At 42.5% G+C, this 21,412-nt stretch overlaps 1 protein-coding gene across 3 annotated transcripts in view; it reads left to right on the top strand.

Moving 5' to 3' along the window:
- Positions 1-21,412, top strand: part of RTTN (rotatin) — an 891,871-nt gene that overhangs the window by 614,927 nt on the left and 255,532 nt on the right. For all 3 annotated transcript variants that reach the window (XM_078687523.1, XM_078687524.1, XM_078687525.1), the window contains 3 exons: positions 8,715-8,873; positions 19,508-19,585; positions 20,930-21,116. In XM_078687523.1, coding sequence (XP_078543649.1) covers positions 8,715-8,873; positions 19,508-19,585; positions 20,930-21,116 — 424 coding nt within the window. The remainder of the gene's footprint in view (positions 1-8,714; positions 8,874-19,507; positions 19,586-20,929; positions 21,117-21,412) is intronic.

The raw sequence follows: 21,412 nt of genomic DNA on the forward strand, positions 1-21,412 counted from the left end.
GAATGTCTGGAGTCTGGGCTGTGAGTTTGGCTGTTCGATCTGCTAGATCGTTACCTTGGGAAATAATGTCAGTGACTTTCGTATGTGCTTTGCACTTCATGATAGCTATAGCTGTTGGTAAATGTATTGCATCTAACAGAGCTTGGATAAGGAGACCATGCTGAATCTTGGTTCCATGAGAAGTCATAAAACCTCTTTCTTGCCAGAGCACTCCAAAGTCGTGTACGACTCCGAATGCATAACGTGAATCTGTGTATATGTTAACTTTCAGGTTCTTGGCACGTATGCAGGCTTGAGTCAGAGCGACTAGCTCTGCTGCTTGAGCGGACAGAGTATCAATACGGTGTGTCTCTATAACTTCAGTTTCAGTAGTCACTGCATACGCGGCTACTAGTTCTCCTGTACTAGTTCTCATACATGAACCATCCACATAAAGTGTCAGGTCGGGATCTGGTAATGGAATATCTGTCAGGTCTTGTCTTGGCTTTGTCATAGTGTTAACAACTTCCACACAGTCATGTGTGGCAGGATTTGAAGTAACTGACGGTAACAGTGTAGCAGGATTTAAAACGTTGCAGCGTCTGATTTCTATGTGTGGCTGGAACAGTGTCAATTCATAACCTGTTAAACGTGCAATTGTCAAGTGCTGGGTCTGTGTTCGGTTTAAAAGAACTTCCACGGAGTGTGGAACTTGTACTGTCAGGGAATGTCCTAATACTATGGAATCACTTTGTCTGATAGCTAGGGCTGTGGCTGCAACTGACTTGAGGCACGCAGGCAGAGCCTGGGCTACTGGATCTAATGTGCTCGAAAAATAAGCACAGGGCTTGTATTGTCCTGCTTGATCTTGTGTGAGAACAGATAATGCTGTACCATCACGTTCTGTAACAAAAAGTGTAAAAGGCTTACTGTAGTTCGGTGTAGCTAGAACAGGAGCTTGACATAAGGCTTTCTTTAATTCATTAAAAGCAAGTGTATGTTCAGATGTCCAAGGGAGGACAGTCGATACGGCTGCCTCTTGTGTCGTTAACTGTATCAGTGGCTTGGCTAGAAATGCATACTGAGGAATCCATTGTCTGCAATAGGAAGTGAGGCCGATAAAAGCTCGTACCTCCTTCTGCGTCTTGGGCTGAGGGAGACTCGCTATTAACTGGATACGGTCAGGTGTCAACTGCCTACCCCTCTTGGACAGTAAGTGGCCTAAATAGATCACTTGCTGGACACAGAATTGAAGCTTCGAAGGGGACACCTTGTGCCCCATCTCGGCTAGGAAATACAGAACTGTAAGTGACGCTCGCTCGCAGTCACGTTCAGAACGGGCTGTGATCAGTAGATCATCGACATACTGGAGCAGGGCAGTGTCAGTTGGAATGTGAATATTGTCTAGTTGTCTCTTAAGTGCTTGACTGTAAATACTAGGACTTTCTGTGAAACCTTGAGGAGCTCGTGTAAATTTATAGCTCCTTCCATTTAAACAGAATCCGAAAAGGAACTGGCTGTCTGGATGAATGGGAACACTGAAAAATGCATTTTTGAGGTCTATGACAGTGAAAAACGTAGCTTCAGAATCAATGGCTGTCAATAGGGATGAAATATCTGGGACAACTGGGTATTGGGGAATGATACATTTATTAAGTTCTCGAAGGTCAATCACTAATCGATATACTGGAGGTGCATTTGGATCAGTACGTTTCATGACTGGAATGATAGGAGAATTACATACATTGGAGTCAGTTTCTACAACCACTCCTTGAGCAATGAGCTCGTCAATAATTTTGGATAAGGCTGCTACAGCCTCAGGTGGCAATTTGTACTGTCGGATTCGTGGCAAAACTATACCTGGCTTGAGAGTCACACGGTGGGGTGTGATCTGCATACAGCCAACATCAGTTGGACCTTGCGCCCATAGATGCTGCGGTACATTCAGTAATCTTGGATCAAAATCACGTAATACATAGTGACCTTTAAAGTCTCTTAAAAACAATCGGATTCCTTCTGGGGAGCAGCATATAACTGCACCTAATTCTTTCAATGTCTTAATGCCTAACAGATTTTCTGGACATGATTTCGTAAGTAATAAATCAGTAGTTCGGGACAATGGACCTACTTCTAGAGTAACTGGTTTGGAATTCTCGTTAACTATTGGCTTTCCTGAAAATCCAAGGGAAACATTTCTAGAGCCTGAGAGCGGAGCCCCTGGAACCTCGTCATGACTGATAGTAGTCCTACTTGCCCCTGTATCAATCAGAAACTTTCTGTCTTTCCCTAATACTTGACTGTGAACATAGGGACCCTCTTGATCTACAGGTATCTCGATGAGAGGCAAGCCTACCTCCCTCTCTAGGCTGTTTCATGAATACTGTTGATACTCTGGATACTCGGACTGTGCATACTGGTACATCTGCTGTGTAACATGCTGTGTTGCAGCTATAGGCTGCGGTACTGTAACTGTCTGTTGTGCATTCTGTGGTGACTGAGAAGTCTGTGAAACTTGTTCTTGTCTAGGCGGACGTGGTCTTTCTTTAGTCTTACCGGTAGCTATGTTGTGTTTCAGAACTGCACACTCGTTTATAAAATGACCTGGCTGTTTACAATAATTGCAGGTCCCTTTAACAGGAACTGCAGGATGACTGGCTTGATTCGTACCCCTCTTCTGACTGTCTTGAGGAACAGATTGTGCAACTAATACTTTCATTTTCGTGTCTTTCATACGTTTCCTTTCATGATCTTGCTCTTCCCTGATTCTATTCTGGTGATACTGAAGCATCTGAAGCATTTGCGACGGAGTATTAGCTTGCCAGGTACTTTCGACTTTCAGTACTCGGTTTTTAACTTGTGGACTTGAATTCTCGACTAGTTTAGTAACAAAAAGATGAGGGTATGACTCACTACTCGTCTTCAAACCACTGTTAATACTAAAACATTTCTCAAATCTAGAATAAAAATCACTAGTATCTTCGTCTGGTTTCTGTTTACAGGCTGAGATTGCATCCCAGTCTTCCTTTTTCGTGGCTAGTAATCTTGGCAAAACTTGTATTAACAGTTCAGGCAATTCTTTACATTTATCTCCTTGACCGGTACCTGGTACACGTGTTTTATCTTCAGCTTCTAGAGCTGCCCAATCTATCTTTTTCTCTCCCACCTCCCATTCTTTTTCCTTGAGTTTTTCATATATGCCCGCAGGCAACAGGACCTTTAACATTTTAATGATATCGGGATACGTATATTCTCCCATACGGAGCATGTCTTTTAATTCACGGTGGAACCCTGCTGGATCTTTATCGTGACAGGGAATTAACTTTTTCATCTCTAAGAGTTCCATTTTTGTAATCGGGGTGTAAACAAATACTCGTTGCATTTCACCACCCTGTGTCCTAACTGGGTGTACTTCTCGTAACGGATGCTGTCTGTCTATGTAAAACAGTTTACTTTCTGGAGGTGAGACGTGAACAAAGTGCGGATTCAGAAACGTTCGGTATTTGTGGCGCTGTTCTAGAATGATACTAATTAAATCGGTACCTAGACCTTTCCATCTATACTGTAGTAACTCGTTTAATACATCATGTAACGGACCTGGATCAGAATGCTGACCCTCATACAGTGTAATGAGGTGCTGGATCATATACATACCCACCAGTCGCTGCTCGGCTGGGGGCAATTTCAGAAACATTTGTGCCACTATTTCGTCTGGAAAAGTGGTAGAATCAGTAGCCCATCGGACTGCTGATCTGGCTAGTTCTTGTTCATGCATAGTACTAAGTTCACTATAACCGATTCGTGATTTCAGGATGTGATCGGTAGCTTGAAATACTTGCTCAAGAGAACACTGTTCTGGTACTGGAGAAGGAACAGTTTTCTTGTAGTCTAGACGTGAATGTCGGTCGGAAAGTCTAGTTCTACCTACATACGCTATTCTGGAAGGATTCTCGTCGTCTACCTCTTCGGTAGGAGAGTCATTTTCTTTCTCGCTTACTTGTGCTGCTTTGCGTTTCTCGTGTAACCTTATTATTTCCTTACGAATTTTCTTGTACATACTCTCTATACTACTGAGTGTCCTGTGTCTTCCCTCGGCTATATTATCACTCCACCTTGTCAGGACTTTCATTTCGGTCGGATCTTTAGTCGGATGATCTTGTTCCCTTATTAGACAATTAATTAGAAACTTCAAAAGCATGAGCTGGGTTTCAGCTTTCCTTAGAGACATAACTTCGCCAATACTTTCTGGGTCTGTTCCTGTACGGATGAAACGATATATTCTGTCTAGATCTTCTTTCATATTCGGTAGGGTGTCCAAATACTCGGTCACCCGTCTTACACGTAATGAATATATAACCATACTATCATCACCTGGGACCGGATCATAACGGCATTCGGTAAGAGCTCGTCTGATATCTGCAACAGACTGATGTTTGGGCGTGCGCTGTAACGCACGTTCATGTAACTCGACTGACGTTACACGTTTGTGTGGCGGCGGGGTTCCCGGAGGACCTCCCCCCGCGGCCCCTAAACTGGAATCGTCGACTGATACTCTTCGTGCTGGCAGAGTGATCAGTGTAGCGGGTACTTGTAATGTAGGCTGGACCGGGGGTACCGTAACAGGTGCTGTAACAGGTGCCCCGGTGACTGGAGGAGCAGGATTTACATTATTTACAGGAGCTGGCGGAACAGGATTTGCATATTCTGGGACTGTGTCGTCCAAATAGGACGAGAGAAAAATATCGGCTGCGGTTGGTTTGTGACGTAGCTTGGTCGGAACTAAGGGTGGCGGAAAATTACTGGATGCCTCCGGGGTTGCTTTTGGCAAGCCCTCGGCAAGAAGAGGGTACATACCCTTAATAAGGGCATTCCTCTGTCTGTCTGACTGTTCGGTTTTAACTCGTTCACCTATTTCGATTAATTCCCTTTCTTGGGCTCTTTCTGAGGATTCTCTACTTAATTCTGACTTTCTGATTTCTTTTTCGGTTCTTTTATGAGATTCTTTGCGCCATAACTCGATGGCATCTTTCTGTGACTGTCTGGCTTTCTTTTTCCATAATACTTCTTCTACTCGCATGATGCACTCGGCATCCCATGTGCCTGATACAGGCCATCTATATTTCTCTTCTAATTCCTTAGTGTACTCGACCCATAAGTCTAGATATAATATGGCACTTATGCCATGCTTATGATACATAAAATGACCTGGACTGTCCCTAGGTGGGACAGGAACTGCTTCCTCGAGCAGACCTTTTCTAGTTCTTAACTGACGTAATTTTGAGAACAGAGGCATGACGTGAACTGGGATCTGGACACAATACAATACACAATGAACACAATAATGACTTGAGACTGATCACTCATACCACGACATTAAAAACACATTGAAATGACATTTAAAATAACAGTTCGAACAGAAACATTACCTGGAATACTTGAAAACAGAGACACATGAATTTCTCGAGAACAGAACTTACTAGAATTACTAGATGCACTGCTGAAACAGTACGAAACATACCGGTCTCATAAAGAGACACGTCAGGACCCGCATCCACCTAGGTGGACACTTCGTGTTGGATTTGCGTACCCAAACCCACGGACCAGAGACAAATTAATTGACCCTGTCTAGATACTACCCCAGCAACGGTACTCACCGGGCAGCAAGAACGGAAGGCCTCGGACTGGACTGGACTGCTACGACGACGGACTACGAACTTCGGACTTCAGTTACGGGTGGGCCTCCGGATACCTCGGACCTTGGACTCTCGGCTTGGGCTCTGGTCGGGACAAGCCGCGTTCCTCCACCGCCTCGTCTGGATGCTGGACCGCAACCTCCGTCTCCTCCGTGGGCCTGAGGGATACTTGAAGCAGAAATATCTGCACGTGCACGGTATGGTTCCGTCACGGCTGCAGAGGGTCAGGGGGCTGGCGTGGCTTCTCCGGCACGTGGGGAAAGGGCAAGTCCCTGTTCGGGCGCCATTATGTGGTAAATAAATAATTAAATACCGGATCTATTTTTCAGGATATACAATAACAGATAGCTCAATAAATAAGAGTCAAGATTCGAGGTAGCTGGAGTTTGCAGGTTTTAATACAGCATAAAGGACAGCAACAGGACAACCTGCACGGGAATAGGATGGCAGCTGCCGGGGGGCAGGATCGGGACAACAGCATAACCTTTAATAACAGTGCACAATATTTATAGTTAAACAATTGCATTACATTCAGTGTAGTGGGCGTAGCAGGGGGCGGGGTTTGTAGCAGTCGCGAAAGATAAGGCAGAAAGTAGGTGTAACAAGAGGCGTGTACATAGACATGTGATGTAAACGTAACAGAAGATGTCATAAATGGGGCGGAAACATGGAGGGGGCTACCTAAGGAGCCGGGACCTCTGACCTAGTGGTGCGCGCAAGCTGGCAATGACGTGTTACTAGGAGGAACTGGGGGCTATGACTTCTGCACTAGAAGAGGAGACGAAAGTCTGGAGTGTCAGAGCGACATGTACCTAAACACTATCTAGTATCTGGTGTTTAGAGAACATGTTGATCCAAAAGTTATCAGGGCAAAGGCTAACAGACTCTAAGACTGGTGCATGCATTATTCTACATGTAGTGCGTGTTGAGGAATATTAAATGACCATTAATACAGTATTTCTCTTACATGGAGACGTAAAGGCTAGACCATGACGGAAACTATTGATGCGATTCGGTAGCTTAAGAATGCAGAGAAGGAGAGCTGGACTGATAACTAGAATCATAACATACTCTTGGCAGACTGGCAGGCAGAGCCAGGCCGAGCCGGGCACTGTGAGGCAGGAAGTAAGTGAAGGGTCAGGGATACAGGTGGGGGCTGTATCGCTCCTCAGCGAGGGTTCAGGAGACAGGAGCTGAATCTGGTGTCCGGGCCCTTTTGAGGCCTAGAAACGGGGACTTTTACTGAATTAACGTGCACACTGTGAAACGTGGCAACATAGGTTTACATAGGCCTAATACTCGTAGCTTTCACGAGAACTGGAAATTGGCATACTAGAGTTGGACACAACTGGAATTGCGTCTTTAATCGATCATAAGGGAATACATATGCATATCGATCATGCACACATAACATAAGATGGGGAACACGTAGGGACACAGAACATGGCAAAATTTACTTTTCCACAGGATGTGAGCTCAAATCCTAGCTCCCAGGAGGAAGGAAACCCGCTTGTGTTTTTACAGCAGGTTTGCATGCATCCTACATCTTTTGTTTGCTGTAACACCCTACCCACCCTCATAAAGGTGAGACTGCAAGATGGTAGTACTCGCGCTGTTAGTAGACAATTGCGGTGGTTTCTGGTGCTTGTGATTTTTTTTTTTAACCATACTTGGACTTTTGCAGAGTTTTCTCTGGACAAATACTGATAGGAGCCACACAGCTCTGGATTCCCCGTGGGTTTTTCTTTTTAGACCTGTCAGGAGGTAGCAGAGGTAGTAGCCACCCCTCTGGGAATTGTCATGTCTGCTATTGAGAATGACATCGGGCATGGTCACAGTTTTGCCCTTTTCCAGTCCCTTACAATATTCCCTCTCATGCATAAGGGGTTCCATTTTTGGGGGGAGGAGTGAAAGATTTCAGCATACTTGACGCCTTGCTGCTTTAATGTAATTTTCTAAAATAAAAATATTTCATTTCCTATTGAGGGTATCCACAAATACGTTTTGCAAAACCCCCTCACAATCAGATAGGCTTATGTATATTCCAAACTTCTGGGCAGTAAGAATAACACCATCCTTAAACTCTGATTTTTGGATACAGTTTATAAATATTTAGCTTTCTTTGCTCTCCATTTGTGTTCATTTAATGGTTCATTATCATATGTTGCATAATCATGTTAGTCAAGGTAAGGGCGTTGGCTATGGTAGTCATCGAGTTTTGCTTTGGCAGAGTAAGCAAGGTATGCATCCCTGGTACCAGAATATCCTGGAGAATGTAATGGTGTATTACTTTTCTAGATCTTCCTTCAATACAGATAAAGTTACAGATGCAAATCTTGTCTCCAGTTTCTCTTTTTCCCTTATTCACATTCTCTATTTTGTAAACATGGTGTTTATTCGTCTGAAGATACCTGTACCAATCTACTTAAAGGGCTATTTTATCACAGCAAACCTTTTGTTGATGTGATTTAAAGACCAAAAACTTGGGTACCATCACTTTTTACATTTGGTTGATAGTTTTTTTTACATGTCTCACTTTGGCAGTTTTCTTTAATCCCTCCCCAGTAAAGCAAAAGCCGTGCATGTTTTTATTCTCCCCAACAGGTGGGAAAAATTGGCATATGTTTCATTTGTGACGCTCCCCAATATCTGAAAAGGAAAATAATATGAATGTATAACACGTTAAAATATATAATTGAGAATAATTGCATCAGTATATATTGAGCTATAAGATAACAGAATAGCCAGACTTCATCACAGTGCAGTATTTACAAAAAGAATCTACAGAAGCCCACCCAGATACATTCTTAAATGAAGAATAATGTGAAGGAATAAATATAAGTTATACCACTCTGGTTAGATTAACCCACTCCAACCATGCATGATGAGGGAAGACTTAAGATGTTGACACTTTTTGATAATATTTTGAAATGCTCCTATTATTTATGCATGTTGTTCAGTCATCTGCTATTTTTAAGAGTGCACAAAAAATGTGTTTTGTTCCAAATTATGACATGCCTGTTTTTTATCTTTGATTTATTTTAGGTGAGATTTACCAGCTTATCTATTGGATCGTCTGTAGCATCTCTCGAGGAAGGATGCATCGCATTGGCTGACAGCTGCCAGAACATATCTGGAGGACTGTGGGGCACCGTGCTCAACATTCTCCTAGACCATACAGAATGTAGCATGGTGCGAAGAGAGGTATGCGAAATTTCACAATTTTAGGCTATTTTAGGGCTCATTTTAGAAGTGAAATAATAAAAATCAAATATGGATTTCATATGCTTCTACGGTGGTTAGAAATATGTGTGTTATACATCAAAAAGTATATTGCCTGTTTAGGTTACGAACCTCTACAAAAGAATTGGAGTAGGGTGTCTTTAGTAAAGAGCACATAGAGGAAGATGTCAGAAAACATTTGACAAGTCTTTGTGAAATGATGTCCCCTGAAAGCTGGTAAACTAAATGCTGTGAATGTTAGTGACAGATTCGTATTGAGTAGTATTGTGGCGTTTAAACATACAACGTTGTGTGTCTACTTAGTATCCAAAACTATTGCAGATCGACTACTAGATTTCACCTACATTTTTTGCTCAGTTTTACTGCGAAGAAACAGTATTGTGCGTAAACTAAACATTACCGCTCCTTAAACAGTACGGATTTCAAATCTTTCGTATAACTGTGAAAGATACGACAACCATTCTGTACTTTTCCTCCTTTTGGAATGAACGTAAACTGAGCGAAAAACAAAACTATGGAAGAGAAAGATATGACAAAGAGAGAAAGTAGGAAAGTCCTAGATATAGGACAGGCCAATAGGCAAAAACTGAGCTTTGGCTGGGTTGTGCGTGCCTGTGCCTGGGGTAAACCTATTTCAGGCATGGGCTGTTCATTAATGGTTTACTTTGTTACGGTAATAATAAAGGATAAAACCCCGTCTATCCATACAATATCATGCAATAGTAATTTAATGGTCAGAAAAGTAATTCTTTGCATAACATTGTATGGAGTACTTTTATTCAAAATACATTATATGAAATCCAAAACTCGGCACATTTTTTCTTCTTTTTAGCTCTCGCAACTTTTCAACAATGATATAACATTGCATAGTGTATACACTACTCAACACCTTCTGCACCGTCTCCTTCCGGTGCCACGTGACTCGACGTGCCTCTCCCTCCACCCCTCTGCTGCCAGTCCACTCTTGAGGACCACTTTTCCCTCCCTGCCGCCACTGTTGACTCCGCCGTCCAGCGAGGCCCGCTGGCTGGACTTTTGGGGGCGCAACTTGTTTGCCTTGACCAGCACGGCCCTGCGGGCTCTTAACACCTTGTGTGTATTGGTGTGGGCCTCCTATTGTCTGTGGGACTCTGCTGAGTCTCTGAGTTCCGCGGCTTCCCAGGACCCTGTTCAAGTGGACTTAAGGCATGCTCTGGATAGCCGGGAGCTGGTGGCATTTATTCTCCGCTCCGGACTTCTCTGAGGTGTTGGGCCGGGCTACGGCTTCCTCAGTCGCCCTCCGTCGCCATGCTTGGCTTCAGGACGGCGTATTCCCTGAGAATATTCGGGAGTGACTCATTGATCTTTCATTTGATGGCAGCCTGTTGTTCCATGCCCCGGCTGACTCTGCCATCCAGAGGTTCCTGGCGGGGCTCCGTCCTCCTCCACCTCCTAATCCTCCTTATTCTCCTCCTCCTACTCCTCCTCCTCCTCCTTCCCCTCCTCAGTGACTGCTGAACTGAGCTGGGTTTGGGCCTTTTGGATGCCCTTGCTATAGGAGGTGTTTCCTGGCCGCTGAGTCCTCCTTGTTGGGACTTTGACCCTTGTTGGCCCTTGTAGTGATAGGTCCAGGCCTTCCTCTCCTTCATGCTCTTGTGCTGAGAGCTGGGATGCTTCAGTGTCCTACATGCTTCTGGCGGCTTATCGTTATAGCTGCCATCCCAGCTGGCCTGTTGCCTTCCCTCTGGGTGGGCTCGCCTCTTCCTTGGTTTCCTCGGGCCCTCTGGGCTTCTTCTTGTTCCTCTGCCTGTCTGGGCGTTGGGTGGAAGCTTGGTTGCCCTGGGGGTAGCGTGGGGTGTTTCGACCTCTCCGGCCTTGCCCTTGGTTCCTCTGTTGTGAGTATCCGGCCCTCCACTCTCCCCTTTTTTCTCCTACATCCCTTCTGGGGCTGCTGGCGTTTGACTTGTGGGGGTCCTCTTGCCTGGTGGAACGAGGTTGCCTCCCTGGTCTACAGGGCTTGTCCCCTGTGGGCCCTCTATCTGTCCAGGCTGGTGGGGTCTTTTGGCAGACCCTCCATCCCCGTGGGCATTGCTAGGGTATCTATTCTATGTCAAGGAATCTGCGGCTAGTAGTCTCTATCAGATGTGAGACAGTCCCAACAGGCAGGAACAACCAACTTCCACCCCCCCAGCCTAGAGGGCATCCACCCCCCCCAAGAAACAAGGGTAAGGCGCGACTAGAGACCCCCAACCAAGAGGTGATAGAGGGGCCAGGCCCCAGGAGCAAGAGGAAGGGAGGGAGGGAAAGATGGGAGGCAGCCTCCCCGACCTGTAGCAGCCATAGCAACGGGGCATAGGAACACCAGAAACCCCGCCTTCCCCAAACCAAAGAGGAGGGAAGAACAGCAACCAGACGGATCCACCGTCAACAGCAAAAGAAGGTACTGACAGAGACCATGCCCCCCCCCCCCCCCGCCAGGAGGGGAGTACCAAGGACCAGCCATGGGGTCCTCGCAGATCGGGGAGGAAGGAAGGGCGGGACGTGAAGGAATCTGCGACTCGAATCGTGTCTACCAGATACATCGTTACCAAAGGTAAGCAACTTGTACTTTCTGACCATTCACAGTTTTTCCAAGAAACAAAATAGAATATAGAAAAGGAAAACCTCCACCTTCTATGTGTTTCGATTACAGTGACCCCTTTCACCATTCACCGTGACCTAATCTAGCACAAGTATTCAGTGCAATCGTGCCCTAAGACCATGCAGTTCTTACAGTGGGTATTAGTCCATCACCACCAGAGTGTCCTTTTTCATCATATGGCGTCCTCTAGATATCACCCCAATCCAAATCTTTAAGATATTCAACAATTCTAATTACCCGCCAAGAGTCAATGAAACAAATTCCCGGTAATGAGCCATGTACTGCCAGCACTCTGAGTCAGGAATTGCTTCTCACGGCATGAGATTCGGGGAAATCCTGCCAGTTTTAGATCCATACCTGAGCAAAACGCAAAAAATACTATATTATTTCCTATGATTAATCAAAAAAGAGATGAGTAGAAGCATAATCTGGCCACTGCAAGTGCCCATTGGTTTGAAAAAAGTTACTTTGTCTGAAATATTATGTATGTATAAGGCCTGGCCTCTAACAGTTGCCAGAACTCAAAAGCGCACTACTTGTGATGAACAATTGTTCTTTATCATTCAATTTTATTTAAACCATTATTATCCAGTTCATTTCACATTTAACATTTTACTTATTTGCATTTTTTTATATTCTCAAAACATATCACAATGGAATCATCATGAACAAAATAATGACATAATCAAATCATATTCAAAAACGTGAACTCATTGCATTTCGGGGCCTCAAGAGCCCCTTCGTCAGGGGTCTGTTAAGAAAAACTGAAAAAAGGAAATCATATTACTTTTGATCCTTTTCGGGTTTACAGTCGCTACTTGATTTAACGCTATTTAATTGTTTTAATCTTACCTCAAATTTAGAAAAAAACCTTTATGCAGGATTGAATATTAATGTGTTCTAGTCTAGTTGTTTTGCAACAAATTTATCTGCAATAAAATTAAATTCTTTTAGACTGGTGTCTTTTTTTAGGAAAGTTGATTGCTTGAAGCATAATTTTGAAAAATTCTTTGGCGCTCACCTGTTGTTGTCAAAAACGTTGTCGCTATTTAGTGTTCTCCCTATATAAACGGATAAAGCTATATTTAAAAAACTTTATTTAAAAAAACTTTCAGAATTAAGGTTTCCGTGATTTTGATGAATTATTGATAAACAAATTACCTGCGAGTTTAGACTATATGATGTTGGTCTCGCTTGCTGAAATGAATATTGGCTGTTGCTAAAAAACAAAAAATTTAATTTTAAAATTAGATCTCAATAAGAATTTTGGCCCATAGTTTTAACATATGCGGATATTCATTAGCCGCTTTCATTTACCTTGCGAGCAAAAAGCTCGAAGACTTCACATTCGTCGATTTCTTGTTGTTAAAACAGTACCCTACATGGGAATTGAAAGGTGAAGTATCAATATCTCGCCATTATTGCCGATAAAGTGCAGTGTTCGTGTGTTTACACACGTTCAAAATAATTTACCTGCAGTCCTACGCTGTTTGGCTTCGGTTCTGCAGTCTGCTTTTTTCGCAGTTGACTGGAAAATGAAAAAGGTGATGGAGGTTTTAATCTAGCATTGAAACGCTATTAAAAAATAAATAAATGCCAAACTAAATATATCGTCACATTATACGAAGTCTTTCTTACCGGCTCAAATTTGGTTTGCTCGTTGTAACAAACGCCCCTCGTTGTTCTTAGTGTTTGGCTTGAGTGTCCTACCTTTATTACTAGTATTAATTCCATTCGATCACCGAAATAATGAAAGGACTGGAGTTTATAGGTCACTAGTTATTGTTACTCGACAACGATAGGGTGAAAGGACTGAACCTAAATTTTGGTGGCAGCCATTACTAATTATTTTGTAAATAGGCAGGTAGTAATTGTAAATTGATCACAAGAAATTTAGATTGTAAATAGGCAGACAACAAATGTAAATTGACAAAAAGATTCAAATGTTTTTTTGGGTAAAAATATATTTAATGCAACAATAATTTAAGAAGAAATGAGACATAACATGTAGTGCATATTATTATTTAAATGTTTCTCCAGTTTTTTGCTTTAGATATTATGTTTAAGTTTACATAATACCGAAAATAGATCAACCTAAAACAATTTTCGACTCCTCTTAGTAATGGCTGCCACCAAAATTTAGGTTCAGTCCTTTCACCCTATCGTTGTCGAGTAACAATAACTAGTGACCTATAAACTCCAGTCCTTTCATTATTTCGGTGATCGAATGGAATTAATACTAGTAATAAAGGTAGGACTCTCAAGCCAAACACTAAGAACAACGAGGGGAGTTCGTTACAACGAGCAAACTAAATTTGAGCCGGTAAGAAAGACTTCGTATAATGTGACGATATATTTAGTTTGGCATTTATTTATTTTTTAATAGCGTTTCAACGCTAGATTAAAACCTCCATCACCTTTTTCGTTTTCCAGTCAACTGCGAAAAAAGCAGACTGCAGAACCAAAGCCAAACAGCGTAGGACTGCAGGTAAATTATTTTGAACGTGTGTAAACACACGAACACTGCACTTTATCGGCAATAATGGCGAGATATTGATACTTCACCTTTCAATTCCCATGTAGGGTACTGTTTTAACAACAAGAAATCGACGAATGTGAAGTCTTCGAGCTTTTTGCTCGCAAGGTAAATGAAACCGGCTAATGAATATCCTCATATGTTAAAACTATGGGCCAAAATTCTTATTGAGATCTAATTTTAAAATTAAATTTTTTGTTTTTTTAGCAACAGCCAATATTAATTTCAGCAAGCGAGACCAACATCATATAGTCTAAACTCGCAGGTAATTTGTTTATCAATAATTCATCAAAATCACGGAAACCTTAATTCTGAAAGTTTTTTTAAATAAAGTTTTTTAAATATAGCTTTATCCGTTTATATAGGGAGAACACTAAATAGCGACAACGTTTTTGACAACAACAGGTGAGCGCCAAAGAATTTTTCAAAACTATGCTTCAAGCAATCAACTTTCCTAAAAAAAGACACCAGTCTAAAAGAATCTAATTTTATTACAGATAAATTTGTTGCAAAACAACTAGACTAGAACACATTAATATTCAATCCTGCATAAAGGTTTTTTCTAAATTTGAGGTAAGATTAAAACAATTAAATAGCGTTAAATCAAGTAGCGACTGTAAACCCGAAAAGGATCAAAAGTAATATGATTTCCATTTTTCCTTTTTTCTTAACAGACCCCTGACGAAGGGGCTCTTGAGGCCCCGAAATGCATTGGGTTCACGTTTTTGAATATGATTTGATTATGTCATTATTTTGTTCATGATGATTCCATTGTGATATGTTTTGAAAATATAAAAAAATGCAAATAAGTAAAATGTTAAATGTGAAATGAACTGGATAATAATGGTTTAAATAAAATTGAATGATAAAGAACAATTGTTCATCACAAGTAGTGCGCTTTTGAGTTCTGGCAACTGTTAGAGGCCAGGCCTTATAAATTGATTTAAAGGTGTTCAGCAGGCACCAATCAAAGGCAGCACACAAAACGTACAAACGCAAAAGGCAGATTAAAAGTGTGCAGCACCCACACACATTCATTTGAAATCTTATGTATGACACGTGTCCCTACCTATGTTCAGTAACTTTTCTTACTTTTCAATAATCATGGAAACTGAAAGGAACCACAGATCGCTAATATTAAAGTAATCTTTGTAACTCAAAGCCTAACAAGACTAGAGGTTCCAGGCAGACAAAGGTTGGGAAACAAAACTGCTAATGCAAATATGTTCCCAAACCAGAGACTCACACACACGGTGATACTCGTATTCCAGCACAGTGCGCTAGCAAGGGGTAACTGATGTAATGTTCATGGGACCGAAAGAAAAGGAATATTTGCCCATTCCTTGCAAATTAACGAAACTGATAGCTGATGGAAAGGATCCATTATAGCTTAGAACCCGACCTAGGGCGCTCTACGTGCACTTAACGGCCCGCTCCAGGGTTAAAGGACGAGCCAAAGCCGAGGGCATTTAACAAGGGAGCGGGCCTTTAATGGCCGGTAGAGCCTGCTACGGAGGACTTTAAGGTTAGTAGAGCATTCTGCCCCTAGAGGACAGAATGTTCTAATTTATAAAACAAAGGCCACACGGAGACCTAGAGGTTGAAATCCCCTGAGGCTCTGTGAGGCCTTTGTTCACAGCAACAGCTGTGAACAAACATTGGAATGTTGATGCTCGGAGCTTCTACCAGCCATTAGAAGCCTGGAGCCTTCCATTGTCTTCAATGTTCTAATCCCAATTAGAGACTCAACCGCAGAGTGATACTTATATGCCGAGGCAGTGCACGAGCCGGAGATAACTGGACAAGCTATGTAATGCTCGCGGGACCGAAATAAATTTAAAACTCGCCCATTCCTTGCAAAATAATCAAAACGGGCCCAACTCGCAACCGTATCGGATACCTCCTCCTGCTTACTTCATGTTCTAAACCAGGAACTTCACATCGCTTCAGCTCTGCCATATGGTATCGAGCAGTCTCAAACTCCTCTTGCTTCATTTTTAAGGTACCTGAAACGTGCTACAGCCCCGCCCGCTCATGTACAACAAGTGACTTAAAATTAAGGAAAACTGTCTCCCTTTTTGGAATAGCTAAGAACCACTGAAAACAGACCCAAGATAATAGATAAGGCTAAATCTAAAATAAGAGAGACATTGGTATGTTAAGATTATGTCTAATTTTGCATGTAGGTCCGATTAGGCCCTACCGCACCACTGTTAATACAACACAAGTGTTCTACAACCACCCACCTATGTACAGGTAAAGACAGACATTTAAACACCGTCGGCCATTTTAGAAAGGCTTAAGGGCAGCAGGGAATATCCTGGCAATCGAAAGAGTACTAAATGTGAAGGAAGGGGACATCATTTTACCAATATTTTATTGCTTTTTCCAAAAGGATGTGCCTGTTTAAATTATTATTTTAGATTTAGTCTTATGTATGCAAATTAATAAAGTGGTTTAACTGTTTCTCTTTGTACTTGAATAGAATAGGTTTCTCTTGCATGCCCACTTTTAAACCACCTGATGGCTTGGGCTGCAAGTGAAGAGGGTTGGTAATCATAGAATCGAGTTTGCATGTCAACAACCTTTGCCCTCTCTCACTGGAGCTTTTTGTGGCCTCTATTTGATTTTTTTTTTTTTTTACAATTCAATCAATGTACCTAGGGAAGGAAATTGAGAGCCGTCTTGGTAGCATATAATGTGTCTATAGGCTTCAGTCCTTCCCCACTCTCAACAGGAAAGCTGTTATGGTAGCACATCGGTGTGAACTCATTACATTTCCAATGGGCTTTTTTTTAGATTAAGCTCTAGTGTTTCTTCATGCTCTTCTGCCCTTAAATATACTGCCAAATGCTTAAAGGGAGTTCCCGAAGGAAATGCAGTTTTGAGTCTTTGGTCATTTCTCTTCCATAATAAATATTAATGGAATGACAAGTATGCAACAGCTACATAGTTCTCGTACCCAAAATTAACAAAATAGCATCCTCTATGTATGCCACTACTTTATACCTGTTATTGGCCAGTGATATGTCCATAAAATTCTCATTTTATGTTAATGATAGTGGTAGTGGTTTAAAGATTTTTTTTAAAAGAACTTCGGGAAAATAGGGTACCACTGTCTGGTGTCTTGACCTTAACACGGGTCATTAATATAGAACCATCATGACTTTCATGACGTCTTAGCCCATATTTGAATTCCTGGAATGGCAGGATACTCGTTCAAATCCCTTTTTCTCTGTCTAATGCCATAATGACAGTTCGGCAAATTGACGTTTTAACAATGTTATTTGTGAAAAGTATCGGCATTGCCAGTGGCAAAAGTCTACCCATAATAAACTAAGTCGGCAGCAGATAAATTAGTGCAGTGTTGCTAAGAGTTGTGTGTCCATTTGAGGACTGTGTTCACAAGGGAGCCTTACCGAAACTTTCTGTTGTAGACTGTGTTGTTTGCTGTGGGATAGATACATTCCTTAGCGCCTTACCGCCGCGGTGCGGGCGTTCTGAAGAGTGGGCGGGGCCGACGGGGGGAGCACTGAAGGGGTTAAACAAAGTATGCAATCTTCTTTTTCTGATGGATACTTATAACCGCAGATTCCTTAGCTTTAGAATATCCCCAGGCACCAGCAGTGCTCCCACGTGTCATTAGGTGCTGCCTTGCTGCTCCCTGCTGACTTTGTTACATCTGGAAATAACAAGCGGATCCATATGTAAGCACCAGTTTGACTGTTTTCCAAACTCCTGACTAGATGTTACCTACCCCCCCCCCCCCTCCTTGGAATATTTATTGGGCAACTTGGCACCATTCAAGGGGTTGTTGGTCGTTCAGTTCCCCTCTGTTAGATCTATGGAGCATAGAAAGGCTGCTCCATCCTGCTTAAAGTCCATGTGTCTTTTTGTCTGTCTCTGATTTCACCACAATGAGTCTGGCACTGGAACATATCAGTGACTACTGCCGGCAGTGAGAGGGCTGGGGCCCTATTAATCACCTCTACAGCAAATCCCTGCACCTCACTTACTGCTTCTGTCTGCCTTGTAGTTCCACCCACTATAGGACCATCTCAGGGCAGACTTTTATCTCTCTAGAAAGTGGACGCGTTGAGTCACAAAGCAGGCTTTTTTTGTCCTCATCTGTCCATCTCTGCTTAAGAAAAAATGGCAACATGTGCCATTTGAATAAGGTTATGCTGCAGGAAACCCGTTTATTGCTAAGGCACTTACTTAGCCAAAGAAGATGCCCTTCAGTATTGCCAGTAATATGCAAAACAAGCATTGGCATAGCCAATCGGTCTCGCCTTTGGGACCTTATAAGTGTTTGGTTATCCAGCACAATATCCTTGGTGCAACAACAACTGTTGCATCATGGCTAAACACTTGTAAGGTCCCAAAGGCGAGACCTATTGGCTAAGCCAATTTTTGTTTTGTTTTTTATCGAAGAAGAAATCTCCCTGAGAAGATATCCAGAAAGCATTTTGTAAGTATTTATCGTCATGAATTTGTACCTAAATACGGTAGACCCTTAACGTTAATGTCACCTTTATTCCTCATTTGCCCCTTTAAATTGAATCTTGGGAAAAAATAACAAACGCAGCATTTCCAAAAAATATTGTACGCGACGCCGTCTATTTGTAAATGGGTATTTTGTTTAGGTTTAACTAATCCCTACAATTTGTCACAAAAAAAGTTTAAAATAAATGAAGTCTAGCCTGGAAGGATGTGAGGCCCCCCCCCCTGGGTGCATGGAGGGCCGAACTGGACTTTTGCATGGGCCTGGAACGGCCGATCTTTGAAGCACGCGGTTGCCCCCGCAAACATTTCAAGATATGGAAGAAGTGGGCCGAGTATAGGGGGTTGACTCTTGACCCTCCAGCGGCACTGGAAGAAGACCTCTAGACTTGTGTTGTTGGCTAGTTCTTGCATTGTGCTACAAATCTTATTCCATGATGTGACACAGCGGCGATTAATACACACGTGCTAAGGGGTGGGGTGGGATGTTGGGAGGGAGTTGGGAGGAATGGGTAGTTTGGGTTTGAAAAGGTGGGGGAAGGCATGATAATGTTCCTATATATCTGTCTTTTCTGGATTGCTTAGCTGGCCACTTGGTTCTGTACTAAAATGGAGAATTGATGCTTGGTGGTGTTCTCCTGATTGTGGGGAGCCACGCAAATTGCTTGCTTATTCCTACCAATAAAATTTGTTGTGAAAAAAAAAAAAAAAATGAAGTCTGTACTCTGACACAACGGCAGTGCATAGCTGCTCGCCTCTCTGTTTTATACCGTACAGGACTGCAACGTGCCTTTTAGGGCCTCCTTAGATCATGTGAATTAAAATAATTGTGGTTTTCAGTCGGGGATCAGGAGATGTTTTCGTGCTGCAAATGCTAGCCTGCTTTTTGCCGTTATTTCCTTTAGATGGCAGTGTTGACAACGTTTTGTGTTTCAGGCTGCATTCATGCTTCAGAACCTGCTTGTTATTCCGATGCCGGCAGATGTAGAAGAGACAGAGGACTGCTCTTGGCAGGTCAGTGGCAAATTGATTAACTACATTTGATCACGGAATTAACATTCATAACACCTTGAACTACTAGTTATTGCTAGAGACGATGTGGTTCGCTGTCAGGGTTAATTTAGGAAAATATTAAATGGCGCAACTCAGTTGAGTGATAACTGTTGGTTTAATATGCTATTCTGATCTGAAAGAAAGTAAAGTGGTTTGTTGTTGTTTATGAGGACACTTGTTTGAACCTTTGACTTTAGTTACCCAATTTATTCACGAAATTTTGTGTTCTTGGGATTTTGTTTTCTCCTACTTTAACCCCTACTCTACATTTAATGCAGACAAATTGTTCCTTTATGAATTTGCATAGAGGTTATTTACCACAAACCCGACCTAAGATGTTATCCAGACGCTTAACAATTACATTACAGCTCGTTGAGTTGCGGATGACTGCCATATATATATGCAATGGAAGCTTTAGAATTCAATTCATTGCATGTAGGTACAAATGTGGAAGGCATACAAAATTAAATTGACGAATATGGCTCGCCCATAATAAACAAGAGACTAACCAGTTGGTTTGCTTGCATGGACGTCTGTTGATCTGTTGGTCTGTGTTTGCACATGCCTGGGCACCTCTGTGTGCCTATGTTGGTGTGTGTCTGTTAGTGACTGTGACGAGGTGTTGCTAGGCATATTGGTGTGCATGCATTCATCCATATGCTATGCAGCTCTTTGTACAAACCAACCACTATGCAAAAGCAAAACCTACAGGGTTTGCCAATTTTCTTTTTGTTTCTTTAATACAAGCTTAAGACTGGCCTGGTTAGTTCTGATATTGAAAGGCGAATGGGCGAAGTCTGTGATGGCTGGCCTAGAGAGTGAGGGTGTGTGAGGGTCCTAATTTAAAAAAGAGGAATCCCCCTCCTCTTTTAGGTCATAGAGCGAGCTTACTTTCACTTGGGCAACTGTTCTTTTACGTTCTTTTCCAATTTTTACTGTCGGGAACTGCATACCCTTTTGCGTTGGCCTAGAGATACTGTAATTAAGGGCAGCTGTATGTTTGGTGTTCACTCATAAATATCAAAGGCATACATGGCAGATGGCGAGGTGATGGCTTTTTGCTTGAGCTGTAACTAAAACAAATTGCTGATTGGTTTATATCATTGGGGTATGTTGGTACCGCTGTTTTGAATGTCCATTTAACTTTTTAAATGAGCGTTGAAAGATCATCACTTTTGTAAAGTGGTTTTAACGTGTTGTGTGCAGTAGGGATGCATTTTGTGTGTTTCAGACTTTGTCAATAACAGTTTGGCCTTCTCAAATGAACAGCTGTACCCATGCTGACCACGCTGCTTCTCATTCCAGGGCCCCTGTGTGCACGACGACGAGTCCGGGCTCTCGCTGGTAGGAAAGCCCGCTCTCCAGGCCTTGTTACACCACTGCCACTTCTATGAGCACGTGAATCAAATGATTAAACATTGCTTCCTCAGCGCTCATACTTTCGACGCCAGTGTGAACTTTGCAGGTTGCACTCCGCAAAATAATTCCTATGGTAAGTTATGGTCATGGGGTTTCGTTTGGCAGCACTGAGATGGGTTTGCATGGCATTTATGGTGCTGAAGCAACGCTGTGTGTGTTTCTGAAGAGCATGCCCTTTTCACGAGCTCCTTGGTCCCAATGGTAGATGGAGCTGCAAGCAGTGCTTTAAATGGGGAAAAATAAGTGCAGGTACTCATTAAAATAGAGGTCTGGCAAGTGGGTGGAGCTAGGGGTGGGGCTAAGGCCTAAATATAATCATACGTTATGACGTACCAGTTGCAGCACATATTAAACACATGAGAAATGATT

This window comes from Lissotriton helveticus, chromosome 4_1 (genome assembly GCF_964261635.1).
Source record: "Lissotriton helveticus chromosome 4_1, aLisHel1.1, whole genome shotgun sequence".
NCBI classification, from domain to species: Eukaryota; Metazoa; Chordata; class Amphibia; order Caudata; family Salamandridae; genus Lissotriton; species Lissotriton helveticus.